The sequence below is a fragment of the Sinocyclocheilus anshuiensis genome, unplaced genomic scaffold, assembly GCF_001515605.1.
Source record: "Sinocyclocheilus anshuiensis isolate Anshui unplaced genomic scaffold, SAMN03320099.WGS_v1.1 scaffold294, whole genome shotgun sequence".
Lineage (NCBI taxonomy): Eukaryota > Metazoa > Chordata > Actinopteri > Cypriniformes > Cyprinidae > Sinocyclocheilus > Sinocyclocheilus anshuiensis.
The window spans coordinates 492,786-510,788 of NW_015544130.1; the positions used below are offsets into that span (position 1 = coordinate 492,786).

Genomic DNA, 18,003 nt, shown 5'->3' on the forward strand with positions numbered 1-18,003 from the left:
CTTTTTTCTCATTATGAAAATGAATCCCAGTAGCTTACTGTAATTCTAATAACGGTTGCATTTTCATTACTGTAATGCACATAAAACTAATTAAATTATATAGCACATTATATAGTATTTTTTATTTAATTTACACTGTTTAATTTTTTTTTAAAGTTTTTTTTTACAGAAATGGGAATGTTTTTGCATTTTCTGTATGCAAAGTATTATTTCTCACTTTTACTTTAATTTGTATGGTGAAATTTGACCTGGAAATGTTTTCTCAAGATTCACCTTAAAACTGCAACTCAAATTTTAGATTTAAGCAGTAAAAAGTGAGCACAACCAGAACACAGTACATTAGCACAGAGCTATCAGGCAGTTCCAACTCATTAGAGAAACACTGGCTACAAAATTATTCATGATTTTGTTGAAGGGCCTCTTGCTTTCAGTCGTCACCTGCGTCTCAAAGCGTTTCATTATTAACCTGCTCCTGACACAGAGCCAGAGACACCTCAGAGATTTGACCGTGACCCCACTGCTCAAACGCAACATCTAGCTTCAGTTTCAAGATGGTCTGAAAAGGACTGCTGTACTAATTGACCAGGGACTGATCTGGTCGGTCAATAAAAGGACACTTGTGTTCAACAAGCTGCCAGACAGATTCCAGTGATACTTCAAATGGATGAATCTCACAAAAACATATTCAGGTCACATTTTATGACAAAAGTGATGAGGAAAATGAAGAAACTACATTTTGCATTAAAAGATAACAGAATATGACATTTCCATAATTTAGCTAATTTCTCTCCCCAAGTTCTTTTAATGCCTCCACATTTTTTAATTCTCATACTTCTTAATAATTTTCAATAATTAGAATTTTTCCTCTTAAATTGTCATGAAAATAATGTTTAAATGCAATAAATCGTAACATTTGTAAAAAAAAAAAAAAAAAAAAGGCTTACTTTCTTTTTGAAAAATCTTTTTTTTTTCTTTTGGGTATATGGCCTGATATGTTCTTGACAGATTCCCACAAATATCTCTCTACCTCTAATTTACAGTACAATATTACAGCTGGAGTGACCAAAATGGTGCAATTCTCGGCATTTCTAATATGCATGACAAAATAAACTTATGATTTTGTGCTTTGTGAGGCTTTAGCAAGTTTCTACTGAAATGTTTTACTCAAGACAAAAACGGACATCATTTTACAGTGAAAGCATAATATATGCGACAAAGAAATTAAATAAAGCAAAAGACTGGGAAATGTGAAATTATGTTCTTGTAGGTGAGAGAATTTTAGATTAACAGCACTGAAACCAAATGTAATTCAAAATGTTTTGAAAAGACTTTGAAAACCACATACAACCAGACAGTCCAGGTATTTAAGGACTGAAATGGCAATTACAGTACATCCCTAAATCTGCAATTAATATTCTAAACTTAAATAATCTTGTCCTTGTTGCTCCAGGACATTGAGTCCTCACAGATGGTGACCTGAATCAAACTACAAAACACTGTTACATAAATATTGCCCCCTTTTCCAGTTTTAGAAAACCATTAGATTGACGTTTGGTGGGGTTACATTAGGAATGAGCTTAGTGATTATTGAGCAGATAATGACTTTCAAATCTCAGTTTGAGCTATGCCAGGTGATGCAAACGCATTTACTGTAGGACAGAGAGCGAGAGAAGGAGGGGGAAGTGGGAGGCAGGTGGTAATATACCACAGCCTGTGATGAGTGGAAAATTCAACAGAACTCCTCACAACCATAAAAGCTAAATAGGTGGAAATGTGGCTGAGATGCTGAGGGGTCTCGTGGACCTGACTTCTTGGGAATGTCTGGAGTAAGGTCACATTGACTTCAATGGTTACTTGGTTACTTGCCTTTTAACTGACGTCATTCATTCAAAGTGACTTATAGGGGACAAATTGCAGGGTTTAAGTCATTTGCTCAAGTGCGTAATAGTGCAGAACAGGGCAGGATTTTGACCTTGTAACTATTTAGCTCCTGAGTCAACCCTTTTGGCTCTTAAACAGAAACTTTTGTATTACCAGCCCAGATTTTTACACATAAACCCATTACTGCACAGTAAGATAAAGCTGAAAGTTTTTTTTTTTTTTGGACTTCGAGCATTTGTCAATGCAAAAGAAACAACGGTGGGCCACGTCCATTTGACAGAAGCATTATGAAGCCACAGGCTGAATGTTTCGTGTTAGTCAATGCCCATAGTATCAACATATCCCCTTGCTCAACATCACTGCAGGCCTCCTTCACAGCAAATTCTGCACAAGTTTGCTATGGCTCTCACACCACAAAACCCATAACAAGAAGTCCCAAAGCAAAGTCGGCTCCAAGAGCATAAGGACTACTTTGGTGCAAAACAAGTGCCCAATGATAATTAATAAATAAGCTGCATTTAAAACATAAATAACACACTCATTTCAAAGGAAACTTGATCAACTAAAAGTTGAGTCCCAAAAAGAAACATGGTGTTTGAAAAAGGAATCAAGAATTTGTGGAACTACGACTTGGCAGACAAGTTGTCAACCAATCATAAGAGCTCCCAGTGCTTACCCCTGCTGCACCCCATACCCTTCCCTGACTAAAAAGGCCTCTGATTCCATAGTCAAACGGTCAACGATGAGGTCAACAGATACCAGCACTGTCCTCTCAATCTTGACGTCTCATTTGGGGATCTCCAGGGCCATTACAGCAGGTTTGGTCTTGAAGTACTGATTGAAACGTAGCACGGCATACCTAGGAAAAGAGTATGACAGAATCAGAGCTTAAAGTAAAAATTAGGAATAAGACACAATAAGTAATATTGTCAGAAATGAACTTTTTTAAAATCAGAAATTAATTTAATTCCCCAATAATGTTTTTCTTTTACCTTTAAAAGGAGATATTTTTTTTTATAAACAAATAAAAACAAAAACATGTCACTTTTTAAAATTTTTATTTTAGAAATTTTGACCAATTTTGGCTGTTATATCTATACAATTATCATCAGTTTTTAAATGTATTTATAGATTTTGTTTGTGTTATGCTATATATTTTATATTAGTAGCACTATACTGTAAGTATAACAAATTAATTACAAATAAATGTATTATTATTAAATACAAAACAGCATAATAAATGGACTTGTAACCCGAAGGTCGTGGGTTCGAGTCTCAGGTCCGGCAGGAATTGTCGGTGGGGGGAGTGAAAAACCAGCGCTCTCTCCACCTTCAATACCACGACTGAGGTGAGACCCTTGAGCAAGGCACCGAACCCCCAACTGCTCCCCGGGCACCCTGCTCCGGGTGCATGTTCACTGTGTGTGTGTGTGCACTTGAATGGGTTAAATGCAGAGCACAAATTCCGAGTATGGGTCACCATACTTGGCCACACGTCACTTTACATTATGAAATATATATTGAATCAATTTAAAAAGGCATGATGGCCATTTTGCCTTAAGACCTGGTTATTTGTTGACTTTTTTAACCTTTTCCTACATGCAACAATGCAGATTTTTTTGAAACAGGCTGTAGGATCCCTCCTGATCTCATCTGTGCAGGCCAGGCAGTGATTTGTTGTTAAAAGGTGCAGCCTGAGTAGAACCACGACCTGTTGCTTGGAAACTGGTGACGTAGGAAGTTTACAGAATATATTACTTGAGCCAGTTTAATAAAAGTGAGCCACAATTCCTACAAAAATATCCTCAGCCTACGGGTGACATAACTCACCCCCCTCCATATAACCAAGACTAGAGTAACTTAATTAAAGTTTCATAGTGCTACAGATACACAACCCTGAAGATTTCAAGTGTGGTTTAGGTCGAGTGCCAAAATCACAGAGGGCAGCAGGCTATAACTCACTTGTTGCAGTCAAATCTACTTTTCACCTCTGGAAAACAAACACCATTGACTGGTTTCTATAGGCAATAGAAATAACAATCCGCACCCATTCATTTTGCAGTATACGGGAGAGCTTCATATTAGACGTTCACCTCCAACTGAGGCTTTCATTCACAGATTCAGATCTAATGTATTTTTAAAGTGCAAAGACAATGGACAAGGTATTGGGACATTGTTTTAGCCATGAACCCAAGAGATCTCAGCCTCATTTCAGCTTCAGGTCTAATGTGATTCTATATATAAATGTTATTTATTTATTATTTTGTTGTATTTTTTGTTTTACTTTTGATATTAAAAAGTGACAAATAACCTGGAGACCCATATAGTATAATTATATTTTCAGGGTATTAATATGATTTATATTATGATATTCATATGTATGTCATGCATACTATGTCACATACTACTTATATTAGCATTTTTTTATTACATTTCTAAATTTGGTCTAATGTGTCCAATATTGAAATACCAGGACTTATTCCCAGTATACAATTTTATATTAGCTTACAAAAGTATCTTCTGGAACTAAAACTTGCTTGTTTATTGGCTGCACGAGTTTCCACCACTTACTGTCACTTACATATCACTTACTGTACATTCTTTATCTGCCAGTAACACCCATTTCTCTTAACACAGTCAGAGTTGATAATGATCTTTATGCCTGTAAATAAATCCTCCCCAATCACAGAGATGAAAGGTTTGCTGAGCTGGGTATGCTGCTTACCCGAGGAAGTCAAACTCGATGGTGGAGTACTTGGCTTGGATCAAGGCCCAGAAACCCCAGAAGAAATGTGAAGCCTGCCAAAGCAGAAGAACAAGAACTTTAAGCCAAAGCCTCCCAGCTCAGTCCATACACAGACGTATCGCTGACACCAATCAACATGCAAAAAGCTTGTAATCCATATCCTTGGAATAAACTTCATAAATGCAGCATTATGAAAACACTTCCTCCTCTATGATCCTCTGGACACTCACCAGAGCAAATTTGTTGACCTGTACGTAGAGCGTCTCCAGTTCACGCCGGCTCACCTCTTCACCTTTCTTGGTAAAGAGCTTGTAGGCCTGCAAATAAGTGTGCAACCAGTCCAACTGCATTTCTCGACTGGGATAAAGGTTATAGTCGGGTTCACTCATGCCTGATAAACAAACACATACACGTATAATGAGGTTAATGCAAAACAAATCCCAGAGGATTACTTTTATGAATTATATTTTAATGCTGCTCACCTGCAAATTCATTAAAATGGTTTCCAATGTCAAATGCTTGGTAGTTGTAACTTGAGTATTCATAATCGATAAACCGAACATGACCTGAAAAAAGCAAGAGGGGTTGATTTGTAGTAAGTAAAACAAAATATTAGACTTGGATGCCTTTTAAAACAAAATCACAAAATGTAATGCCTTAGGTGAATAGTGTCAACACTTTGGCTCTATGGTGTTGTCAATATTTCTTTGTTTGAGCAGCCTAACATGTCAACTTCTGGCTCAACCAAATGAAGGATTTCATGTTTGCCTTAATAATAAAACACGGGAGGCAGCATGGAAACAGCGGCAGTAGTGTTTGTGAAACCTGGCAGCAGTCAGTATATTTGCTATTATGTTGCACAATATTAGATTTACATTTTAAAACAACATAAAAACACATTCACAATGCATTTAACTTGTGTACTATGACATATACACTACCGTTCATACATTTAGGGTTTTGTAAGGTGTTTTTTTTTCTACTTCTACTTAGCAAGGACACACTAGATTGATAGATTAAAAGCCACAGTAAAGATATTTATAATCTCTGTTTCAAATAATTCTATTCTTTTGAACTTTTTATTTATCAAAGAATCCTGAAAAAAAAAGTATCATGGTTACCACAAAAACACTGTTTTCAACAATGATAATAACAAATGTTTCTTGAGTATCAAATCAGCATATTAGAATGATTTCTGAAGTATCATGTGACACTGAAGACTGGAGTTATGAAGCTGAAAATTCAGTTTTGCCATTACAGAAATAAGTTACATTTTAAAATATCTTAATTAATATTATTTCACAATTTTACAAAAGAATATTTCCCAGCTTTTACTACATTTTTTGATCAAATGCAACCTTAGTGAGCATAAAAGACTTATTTCAAAAACATAAAAAAAAATCTTCCCATCCATAGGAGTTGAACTGAACATGAAAAGCGGGCTACGAAATAATAAATATTATTTTTCCCTCCCACATGACTTTGGTTACACAAGAAGAAAGCTGTTTCAGAGGCAGAGCAAGCTTTTGATAGTAGATTACTCACTTGTAATACACACTTGTGTACATAATGAGACCAGGCAGTTTTATCATAAAAGTAAATACAGTAAGTTTGATTTCATGTTGTCATGGTGTACACCAGCAAAACTCACCTTCCTTTGCATTGTGAATGATGTTCTTGCAGAGCAGGTCATTGTGACAGAGCACTACAGGAGAACCCAGCTGCGACAGATGTTCCTTCATCCACATCATTTCCTGTTCTAGAACTTCCTGACTGGGCACTTCCTGCTGAATTCTAATTCAGAGAACACAGAAACAGATGAGTGATTCAAGCTCATGACAAACAGAGAGTCAAGAGTATTTTACAAATGCAACAAAAATGATTTATTCCCGAGTTAGCATTATTAGAAGTTTTTAATGATATTTTGTTGTCTGTTGACTCAGGGGATTCTGTGATACTCTTACTCTTAGATTTAAGTGGTGACATTGATTCTGTGGACCACAGAATTCTTATCTCACGACTTGAACAATGTGTGGGTATTGAAGGTTGTGCTCTAAATTGGTTTAAGTCCTATCTGAATGATAGAACCTTTTCTGTTTGTCTTGATGGGTTTTCTTCTTCTGTTTCTGTTTTGGATTATGGAGTCCCTCAGGGCTCCATTTTGGTCCCCGTTTTGTTCTTGTTGTATATGCTTCCTTTGGGTACTATTCTTTCTAAACATGTGGTGTCATTTCACTTTTATGCTGATGACACAAATTTATTTGCCCTTTGACAGAAAAAGGCTTAAGCTCATTATCAGCATGCTTGTCTTAGTTTTGTTAAATTTTTGTTTGCATTTAATAATAGCAAAACTGAGGTTACTGTGTTTGGGCCCACGGGTGTTTCAGGTACTTTTAATGGCGACCTGGGAGATTTGCTCTCCTATGTAAAATACTCTGCTGTGTGTTATTTACATTCTGCCCTCAAATTTGATAAACAGATAATTGCTGTTATTAAATCTAGTTTTTTCCAATTAAGATTATTGTCGAAGGCTAAGAGTTTCTTAACATTTGCAGAGTTTGAGAGAGTGTTTCATTCGTTCTTTCATCTAGACTTGACTATTGTAATTCTCTTTATATTGGAATGAGTCAATCCAATATTAGATGTCTTCAGATGGTTCAAAATGCAGCCTCCAGACTTTTGACTGGCAGAAAAATTTGATCATATTTCACCAATATTACACTCTTTGCACTGGCTGCTGATTTGTTATAGAATTGATTTCAAAATTTCGCTTTTTGTTTTTAAAGCTCTAAACGGATCAGCTCCAAAATATCTTAGTTGAGTTATAATAAGTCGAGGGGTGATCGAGCTTTTTCTATTATTGGTCCAAAACTGTGGAATAGTCTCCCTTTATCCCTAAGAATAATCTCCACGGTCTGAATTTAAATCGGAATTTAATTCAAATACGTCAAAATGCCGGCTCCTGTTTCAGCAGCACCACACCCATGTGTCGTGGTACTCTCGTGAACGTGCAGCAAAGACTGACACAGAAGAGAACAATTGTTGAATAAAGTCATTATTTTTGTTTCCTTTGTGCACAAAAAGTATTCTCGTAGCTTCATAAAATTAAGGTTGAACCACAGATGTCATATGGACTATTTTAACGATGTCCTTACTACCTTTCTGGGCCTTGAACGTGTCAGTTGTGTCGCAGTCTATGAAGGGTCAGAAAGCTCTCGGATTTCATCAAAAATATCTTAATTTGTGTTCCGAAGATGAACGAAGGAACTTACGGGTTTGGAACGACATGAAGGAGTAATTAATGACAGAATTTTCATTTTTGGGGGAACTATCCCTTTAATAAGTTCATGTTAGCTCATGTTAGCTGAAGTCTGTTAAATAACATTAACAAACACACTTTGGATTTTAATAATGTTTTATTATATGCTGAAATGAACATTAAGATTAATAAAAGTAATTTTCATTGCCAGTTCATGTACTTGGAGTTAACAAATGGAATCCTACTGAATCAGCTAAATGCTTCATCAGGCTTTTAACGGATGGATTAACAAAAGAGAAATTAAGACAAAGTGATAAAGTCGTCAAGTTAAACCAATGAGAAAGGCTGTCCGAGTGACCACTCTCCCGTCATAATGGGCTTAAGGAGCTATTTCTAGAATCTTCTTTTGCCCTGCAGCGGCTCACTCAAAACCTAGGAGCACTGATCTGATTTGTTGCTTTTTTGCTTAAGTTGATGACTTGTATAAAGTCAAACTACTGCGTGAAATCGGCCGATTAGACTTAGGGCAGTAGTATAATCTCCACCAGAGAATCTCTTATGAAACAAATGCTCTAATGATTGATGACGGAAATGACTTCACATGTGCATTATCTCCGACTCCCGATAAACGTCAGGATGCAAAAAGAGAGAGCATGTTTGTAAGGAAGACAGTGGAGATGATTATGTGACATAACAGCTCTGCGCATGAGATTAGATGGACGGATGCAATCTGTATACTGTGTAACACCTGTCTGAGCAAAATCTAAATTTACAGAGGTTTCAAATGGCTTTAATAGGTCTCATCCAATCAGATTCTGAGTTGTGAACTATTTGTGTTATAATCTGAATTTTAGATCATTGAAGATTTAAGACCCACTCTCTGAGGGTTACCTGACATTAGATGCTTGGTCTGTGAACTCAGTGGCCACCAGCGAGAAGTACTTGTGCATTTTGATCCACAGGTTGGGTTTGGGGATGCAGCCGTTGTGTGCGTGGATGGCGTGAATGCGGGCCATTTCACGCGCGATCAGTCTGCCAATAATAACAAAGGAAGAAGTTGGTCAAAATGGCAGTGTTTCATTTCAGGTTAAATACAATGCCTGGAAAAAGCTGTTTGTGTGGAAAAATGGATATTAGCCCTGGGTCACTGGTGTAGATTTTGATACGGTTCACTGTGTGCCTGGAAGGAGATTATGTGACCCTCATGACAGGAATGAACACTTCTGTCTGAGTGCACATGAACTTCACTCCAAATTTGCAGTTAGCTTAGACTATATGAAGAACAACAAACCAAACGTTTTAAAAAGATGCCTATTATGTCACCTTTGTTCTCTTTTTCATCAAACTATGTGTCTACTTAAGCAAAAGATTTTTATTTCAAATAAATGCTATTTATCAAAGAATCCTAGAAAAGAATGATCACAGTTTCCACAAAAATATTAAGAAGCAAAACTTATTTCAATATTGATAATAAGAAATGTTTTTGAGCACCAAATCATCATATTAGAATGATTTCTGAAGGATCATGTGACACTACAGACTGGAGTAATGATGCTGAAAATTCAGCTTTACATCACAGAAAAATTACATTTTAAAATACACTAAAATAGAAAACACTTATTTTAATCTGCAATATTATTTCATAATATTACTGCTTCTACTGTATTTTTATCAAATAATCAGTGAGCATACGAGACTTCTTTCAAAAACATTTTACAAATAATAACAATCACACTTTTGAATGGTAGTGTAAACTGATAATTTTCAGTATTGATTTTTGATTCATTTAATTTTACCTCATTGCAATGCATTCTGGGATTCTCTTATCAAAGGATAATATCTTAAAATTTGAACAAATGAGGTATAATTATGTAATTAGTACAATTATAAATATGTAAGAAGTATACGTTTTTGGAACAGAGCTAAGATCAGTTTTAATGCCTTCCTTATTATAGTCACAAAGGTCAAAATAGGCAATGTACATCAAAGTAAAATCAAAGTGAAGTACTAGATGTTCTAACCCAAATGCCCAAGTCAATAGACCAAATAAATGTGTTATTTTTAGAATGAACACCCATTTGGATCCTTCTATTTTGTGCCTTGTGCTGAACGGACCCACCTGAGTAACACAGGGTCCCTGACGTCTTGAGTATCCAGAGCACGTCCTTGCATGAACTCGTAGCAGATGCCATTCTGGAAAGAGCAGTAAAGTCGGGGCGCGCAACCGTTGGCGTGCAGAACCTGGAAGCTCTTCAGTTCATTGTCTCGGTCCACGATCAGCTCTGTCTTGTTGCCGTACACCCTTACCAGCACCACATCCTCGAGGCAGTCCTCCACATAACACCCCACCAGTTTGTTAGTTGTGCCATCGGTGAAAAGCTAAAGGTACAAAGCAAACATAAGGAAGGATTGCAATCACAGCTATTTTTGGTTGCAAGATATATAAACTTTACAGTTGACTTGAAACGGCATTCAAAACCAGTTTTACTTCTGTAATTTGAAGTATATCATGCAACAAGAACTGCATGTTGAAACTGTTTTATGTTTACTTAAAGGGTTTGTTCAGCCACAAATGAAAATTTACTCACCTTCAGGCCATCCAAGATGTAGATGAGTTTGTTTGTTCATCAGAAAAAACTTGGAGAAATGTAGCATTACTTCCCTTGCTCACCAAAGGATCCTCTGCAGTGAATGTGTGCCGTCAGTCCAAACAGCTCATAAAAACATCGCAACAGTCCACAAGTAATCCACACCACTCCAGTCCATCAATTAAAAGTCTTGTGCAAAAGCTGCATGTTTGTAAGAAACAAATCCATCAAGATGTTTTTAATTTCAACTGTAGCTTCCAGCTAAAATACGAATCCTCTATCCATATTATTGCTTTCTCGAAATAAAAAGTTGTCTTGTCTGAATCAGGAGAGAAATAAGTGAAAACAGTTTGTATGTTGGTGGATTTTGAAGTAAGTGGACAACAGGGATGGACTTTTTTACTAAAGGAAGCGTTATTGTGGACTATGGACTTGAATGTTGGTCAGAAACAATGGTTTAAAGTTAAAATGCCTTGATGGATTTGTTTCTTAAAACAAGCAGCTTTTTACCTCACAAGGTGTTAAATGATGGACTGGAGTCGTGTGGATTACTTTGATGTTTTTATCAGCTGTTTGAATGATAAAGAAACAAACTCATCTACATCTTTGTTGGCCTGAGGGCGAGTACATTTTTATACTTTTTTTTTGGGGTGAACTATTCCTTCAAAGACACAAAAAAGCTATGTCAATCACAATGGAGCATATGATAAACTGGCAAGACTTAAAATGCTTTGTACTTGTAACATTATATCCCACAATTCACTGCAGCGGCCTTGCCACCCACCGATGCATTTCTGAGATTCCTGAAATGACTAATGTACAAACAGCACCAGTGGTCAACATACAGTACAGAGGATGAATTCAACTCTGATCAGGTGCCGTTTTGACTGTTCGATAGATTTGTCAACAGGTTGCACACTTTCTTTTTTTTTTTCTCTATCTTGTAATGTGTCTCAATAGCAAATGGGTTTAAGATATATTGCTGACAGTAAATATGATTAAATATCATAATTATATGAACAATGCAGGATAGTTGAACTGACTGAATGGTCAGTGTTTACAGTTGAGCCTAGGTCAGGTGGTTATCATCAACAACCACAACACAACGTCTAACTCTTTCGGCTATGTCACATGACCATGCGATGAAAACTATGCTGGATATCTGTAAACAGTGGCGTGCCACCCGCATTGAGGTCGAACGGGATTAGGTTCATTCATCCTGGCTTCAAAGCAGCGCAAACACAACTCATGTTTCGTCCAACAGTATGGGGTGAATCTCTAAAAAAACACGTTCGAGTCATAAATCATCCCAAAATCTTCAGAATAAAATATCAAAATGAAGTCTATTTTTAGGACCAGGACCAAGGATGGGCCAGTGGAAAATATTTTGGCCATGTGTTTTTGTCTCATGCAAATTTAGATAAATTGAATATCTCTGTTGTGTATTCTGCAGATTTGAATGTTCCCAAGGTTACATTATCTAGCTGGCTGACTTAGTTGAGGTTTTGTTGAATTCACAACAAGGACTTCTGAAAGGAATGGGCTGAACATTATAAATGAATCAGAAGGTTTGCCATCATTTTCCTGAAAAAGTGTCGTGTGGATCTATAGCTGATGTGTACATAATTGCATACATCATTTTTTTTTAGAAAAAATCATGTTAAAATGCTAAAAAAAACATCAACTTTTTGGTTATATGAATATCGGCAACTGTTTGGGCCCCTAAAACAAGGGGTCTTTTTTCCTCTTTGTGTATGAGTTCCATATTCTCAATATATCACACCATAAAAGCCTGATGTATCAAATATGACGCTCAACACATATGCAAACTCCTTTTTTTACATTTTTTGTCTAAGGTTTCAATGAACTGTTCCATTTCAAAATATTTAATTTTTCTGACTTTAATTTCATATTGCATGCTTTACAGCAGTGGTCACCAATCTTTTTAGGCCCAAGATCCCTGACCTCGGCCTTTATGAAAGACAAGATCTACCTATTGAAGAATTGATAGAAAAAGACATCCCAGATTGTACTTCAAATTTGAGGCCTTTTACTTAGTATTTTAATTAGTGATGCGCCGATCAGAGCTGATTCAGAATTTATTTTCTTTACTGATTTTTAAGCAAATTTATTTATTGGCTATTTGCTTTATAACAAACAAACTGGCTTTAAACAAAAATATCTGGCCATTTGAAATTAGAGGAAACCACTGCATTTTAATCATGATCTGCACGGGCAGTTGTTTTTGATTTGATTTAGATTAATTTCAGGATTTAAAACAAAAACAGAAGGGTCTGACTTTAGGTGTTATTTATTTATTTGCTACATAAAACATCTGCACGAAACAAAAACAGCAGGTCTGAATGAGACGCACTCTCTGACAGCAGGTGGCGCCTATGAACAGGGTTGCCAGGTTTTCGCAATAAAACTAGTCCAATCGTGTTTCGAGGGGGTTCCCCTGTAAAAATCGCATTCTGGGGGTAAAATACACGTTTTTCGGCGGGGATCTTCCAGTAAAATTCACATTCCAGGGACTAAATATCACGTTATTGGGGTCGCTTCAACCCGCGGACATGAACAACAACCCGCGGCAACATTGTTAAAGTAGCCCAATTCCGCGGGAAAACCACGGACTTGGCAACACTGCTTATGAACCGACCGCAATATAGTGTTTCCTTGGTTACCGCTGTAAACAAAGCAGCGTTGCGCTTTATACGGAGAAGAAAATGCCATTGCCATCTAAACTTTTCTCAAGACAGTTCCCTTCAGTGATACAATAATATAACCCCATAAATGTAATTCATTTTAGTACTTATTTTACTTTTTTTTCGGGATCTACTGGGACAGTAATAAAGATCGCGATCGACGGGTTGGCGACCATTGCTTTACAGGGTCAATATAGCGGTATCATTTCTGCCATATTAAATCTATTAATGCTAGTAAACGTATTACATTTATTTATTGCCAAAACATTAAAATTTCAGGAAAACATTATTTAAAAAAATTGTGATAAGTATAAAATACAACCACCCTGGGGTTTTTTGTATTACATTGAGAATTTGGGAGAAAAATGTGCTTAATATCACAAAAAAAGGCTTAATTTCTTTAAGCACAAGATATGAATTATTATGTCTTTTCTTGATTTTACGCTGAAATATGTCTCGGACACGTCATCATGAGATTCATTAGTGACGTGGACTGGGACACGCTGTCTCTGCGTAAAGACACACAAACAATAATAACACTGTTCATTAGTAACCTTCACTTCCCATCACATCATAAACGATAATGCTCAAACAGATACGACAGATAAGGCTGATAATCGGTGCAATAATGCATGTTTATAGTTGTGTTAAGTGTGTAGCCTATGTGGCGTTGGGTGGAGACGTAAGGCCAGACAGTCAGTGTGACTCAGGTTATTTAAACAACTGCATTAGGACAAATTACCTCATGGGAGGCTTGCTTTATTACTATTACTATTAAAATATCTGTTATTAACTGTGTGAAGATTGTGATCCTCCAAAATGAAAATAAACATTTTCCAATGAAGTCGTGAGACATTGATCTGATTACGCAAATGCAACAGGCTGATCACTTTTGAATCAAATGTGGTTTTGGGCCGAGTCAATCTAATCAGATCAAGTAGTTTCAAACCAGAACGCCAGGTGGGAGCTGCTCTATCTGAGAGATAACCTCTTATTCAGAGGTGATAAGCAACAGCTGACCTGTGTCAAGAACAAAAGAAGCAAAATATGTAACTGGTGCACCAGCGTAGCCCAGATTGACCATTATGTAAAACGTGTGTGTGTACAGACAGAACCTTCAACAACATGACCTGCAACAAAATGCATTGACACTACCTGTGAGCAAAAAGACCGTGGGGTTTATTTAAATCAGATTTATGTATTGTATTCTATGCAAATGCAGCACAAGTACATTTTCATTATGGCAATACACCTTACTAAGCAAACTCATTTCACTGTACTTAAAGATTTATTGAGGTGTTAGCATGTAGTTGAACTGGGATATGCAAACATGAACTATGTTGACACAATAATGAAAGTACAGATGAACATCTTTTTAAACACCCTAATATTTTTTAATTATTTTTAAAATTTATTTATTATTAAAGGGTTAGTTCACCCCAAAATGAACATTTTCTCATTAATTACTCACCCTCATGTCGTTCAAAACCCGTAAGACCTTCGTTCATCTTCTGAACACAAATTAAGATATTTTTGATGGAATCTGAGAGCTATCTGACCTTCCATAGACAGCAACGCAACTGAAATGTTCCCAGACACAGAAGCATAGCAAGGACATCAGTAAAACAGTCCATGTGACATCAGTGGCTCAACTTCAATTTCGTGAAGCTACGAGAATAATTTTTGTGCACAAAGACAACTTTATTCCACAATTCTTCTCCCTCGAGTTACTGTCTTCCGCCATTTTGGAGAGTATCACAACGCATATGCACGCTTTACCCTAAGTGAATGCTGACTACGTTCATGCGCGTGCTTTCCCCCCTAACATAAACAACGCTGATTACGTTCTTGGGTACTCTCCAAAATGGCGGAAGACAGTAACTCAGGGGAGAAGAATTGTTAAATAAATGATGTAATTTTTGTTTTCTTTGTGCACAAAAAGTATTCTCGTAGTTTCGCAAAATTGAAGTTGTGCCACTGATGTCACATGGACTGTTTTACTGATGTCCTTGCTACGTTTCTGTGTCTGGGAACATTTCAGTTGCGTTGCTGTCTATGGGAGGGTCAGACAGCTCTCAGATTCCATCAAAAATATCTTAATTTGTGTTCAGAAGATGAACGAAGGTCTTACGGGTTTTGAACAACACGAGGGTGAGTAATTAATGACAGAATTTTCATTTTGGGGTGAACTAATCCTTTAATTAAAAAAAATATTATTAATGATTTGGCTCAGCGACGACCATTTTATTTGTACACACACAAACACTAAATGAACTAAATTTTTAAACACACTAAAATTAATAAATTCTAAATTTATATTTTTTATTATTATACTTATTTTTTAACAATCGTATGAATCGAACTATGAAGATGTTAGGCTCTTATGTTTAGCAGCATAGCAAAGAAGTCACTGCCAGCTGGCCCGTGAGGTATACAGGAGATGGAAAAACTCTTTCCTAGCTCATTTCACACTACATCTTCTCATGCATGACGCAAGATGTTAATTTATTGCTTTATACCGGTTTTATTGTAGACTACGTATGATTAAATGTGATTAAACTGGATGTAATGACCACAGCAGCTGGCTAAATTAGCCAGACTAGTTTCCAACGTCACTCATGGGGTCATAACTAGCAATATGACGTGAAAACGCAAAAAAACCTTCATCGGCATTTACGCTATATTCCAAAGTGGATATATATATATATATAAACCGCAAAATAAATTGATACAGAAAGGCCTTAAAGACGCCGGGAGTAGATTAGCTGACGCTACAGACAATCGGATTTACCTTAGTCCGGATCAGGTTCGGGTCCCAGCGCGGTCTGAGCTCTTTGATCAGCTTCATCGCCCCCTGCGTCACATTGTGCTCGTCCACGAAGATCGGGAATTTTCTGATCGCCGGTGACCCCACCGGCACGTGGATCTCCGTCTCCATCATATGATTTATCTGTGTATTAACGCCCGACATTAAAGTTGCTGGATCTATGAGTATTCACTATGTGTATTGCGTATTCTGGAGGTCTGAAGGTTTTTATTTGAATATGCAGTGAAGGTCCAGTCCGGTTTGGTATGTGCAGAGAAAAGAGGAGCGGCTCCTATGCCGGTACCGTCGGTTTCTGTCATCATCATCATCATCACGGCGCTTCTTCCTTCTACAGGCACCGCCCACAAGAAATCATCCGATGACGGAGGCCTACCTCCTGAATATTAATGAGGTCAGGATGACGGGGCTTCTTCTACGGTGAAGGATTGGCTTATTAATATTTATTAGGTCAAGTGACGTTGCTGTTGTAAGGACTTGGCTCATGAATATTAAGGATTAAGCCTTCGCCATAGTAAGTTTCGTGAATAACCTCATTTTCATAAAATAATTTTCATAGTATCATTTTATGTGCCTTAGTATTAGTAAGAAAGAATATAATATAAAAATTATGAAGTCAAAGATGTAATGTAAACAATCTGAATATTTAGCCAAAGAAGTGACACGCGTAAAGAAGTACGTTGTCAAACCAAATCTCAGGTTTATTGTAATCATATGGGTCATTATTGTATGTAATAATATCTATGAATCAGATGGACATTTTCAAGCCACTAGTAGTCTCTCTGCTCATTCATATTATTACATGAGCTAAAGTGCCCTCTGGTGGCAAAGACTCCCTACGAGCTACAGAATTTATAATGCAAAGAACATGGTTCATGATAATGATGTGAAATATGTGTAAATAGTTTGTGAATCATGTAAATAAAAGAATATAATATAAAAGTTTACAAAGTGTAATATAATACAATACTATTATTAATACAGTTGTATTTTTTATTTATTATATTTCGAGATACTATCCTAATTTATAATTTTTTTTATTTTTGTTTTCCATTTTAATGTTAATTTTAGTTTAGGTTTTTTGTAATGTTGCATTGTGTTTTTATCATTTTAAAAATGAATGAATGAATGAATTTTTAGATTTTATTTCAAGTAACAAAAATGTTCTCTCTCTCTCTCTCTGGTTATAGCCTAGTTAAATATAATAACCCTCACTGTTAGACATTTCAAATGGTTTTTACAGTAACAGTAAGTTACTGTAATTAAGATTAACAGTAGCAAACTGTATTTGGTTTACAGTTGCAAACTACTTTTTACAGTAAATTACTGTAAAAAAATCCAATTCATCAGTATATACTACTGTAATTAATTCATTTTAATATATTTAATATATTTCATTTTAATATATTTCATATTTTTACCCTACATAGGTACTACTGGCATTCAATTAAAACAGACACAATAATTACAAAATATCAAATTCTTTATTTAAAACATTGCATGTATAACACATAAATACAGTCTTCCAATGCTGGAACAGTGCATCTTCATTTCTCCTGTCTTAGGACATTTTGCAGTGCATTATGTTGTATCATCTGGATTTATCCTAACAAAGAATCTTTAGGCAACAGAAACATAATGGGGAAAAAAGATAAGCAGCCAAAGAATACATATAGCCATCTGCAAAACCCAGGTGCTGCTCCAAAACGTGGCCACCACCTTTGCTCACCATCCACTTTGTTAGTGACAGAAATGTCTTCTCTGAAAAACAAGTAGAAATGGCACACTTTTAAAAGGCAAACCCCATATAGAATACACAAATCTCTCAAAACCGTAGTTGTTCTCTTACCATGAATTATCAGTCTCAGGGACTGGCCTGCTCATGTCTTTCTCGATGCTTCATTGCAGTTGCCTTTACTTTGACTTTACTTTTAGTCATTTAGCAGATGCTTTTATCCAAAGCGACTTACAAATAAGAAAAAGTAATTAAAACTAAAAGC

The 18,003-nt window shown here is 36.3% G+C and overlaps 1 protein-coding gene across 1 annotated transcript; it reads right to left on the minus strand.

Annotated features, from left to right (window-relative positions):
* Positions 1-2,484: 2,484 nt before the first annotated feature.
* On the minus strand, positions 2,485-16,336 carry LOC107694884 (ethanolamine kinase 1-like). The gene is made up of 8 exons (XM_016494606.1): positions 15,971-16,336; positions 10,006-10,265; positions 8,778-8,918; positions 6,279-6,421; positions 5,110-5,193; positions 4,858-5,018; positions 4,607-4,680; positions 2,485-2,740 (listed from the first exon to the last, which is right to left on the minus strand). The coding sequence occupies exons 1-8, from the start codon at positions 16,148-16,150 to the stop codon at positions 2,668-2,670; spliced, it is 1,116 nt and encodes a 371-aa protein (XP_016350092.1). The 5' UTR covers positions 16,151-16,336; the 3' UTR covers positions 2,485-2,667.
* Positions 16,337-18,003: the final 1,667 nt, after the last annotated feature.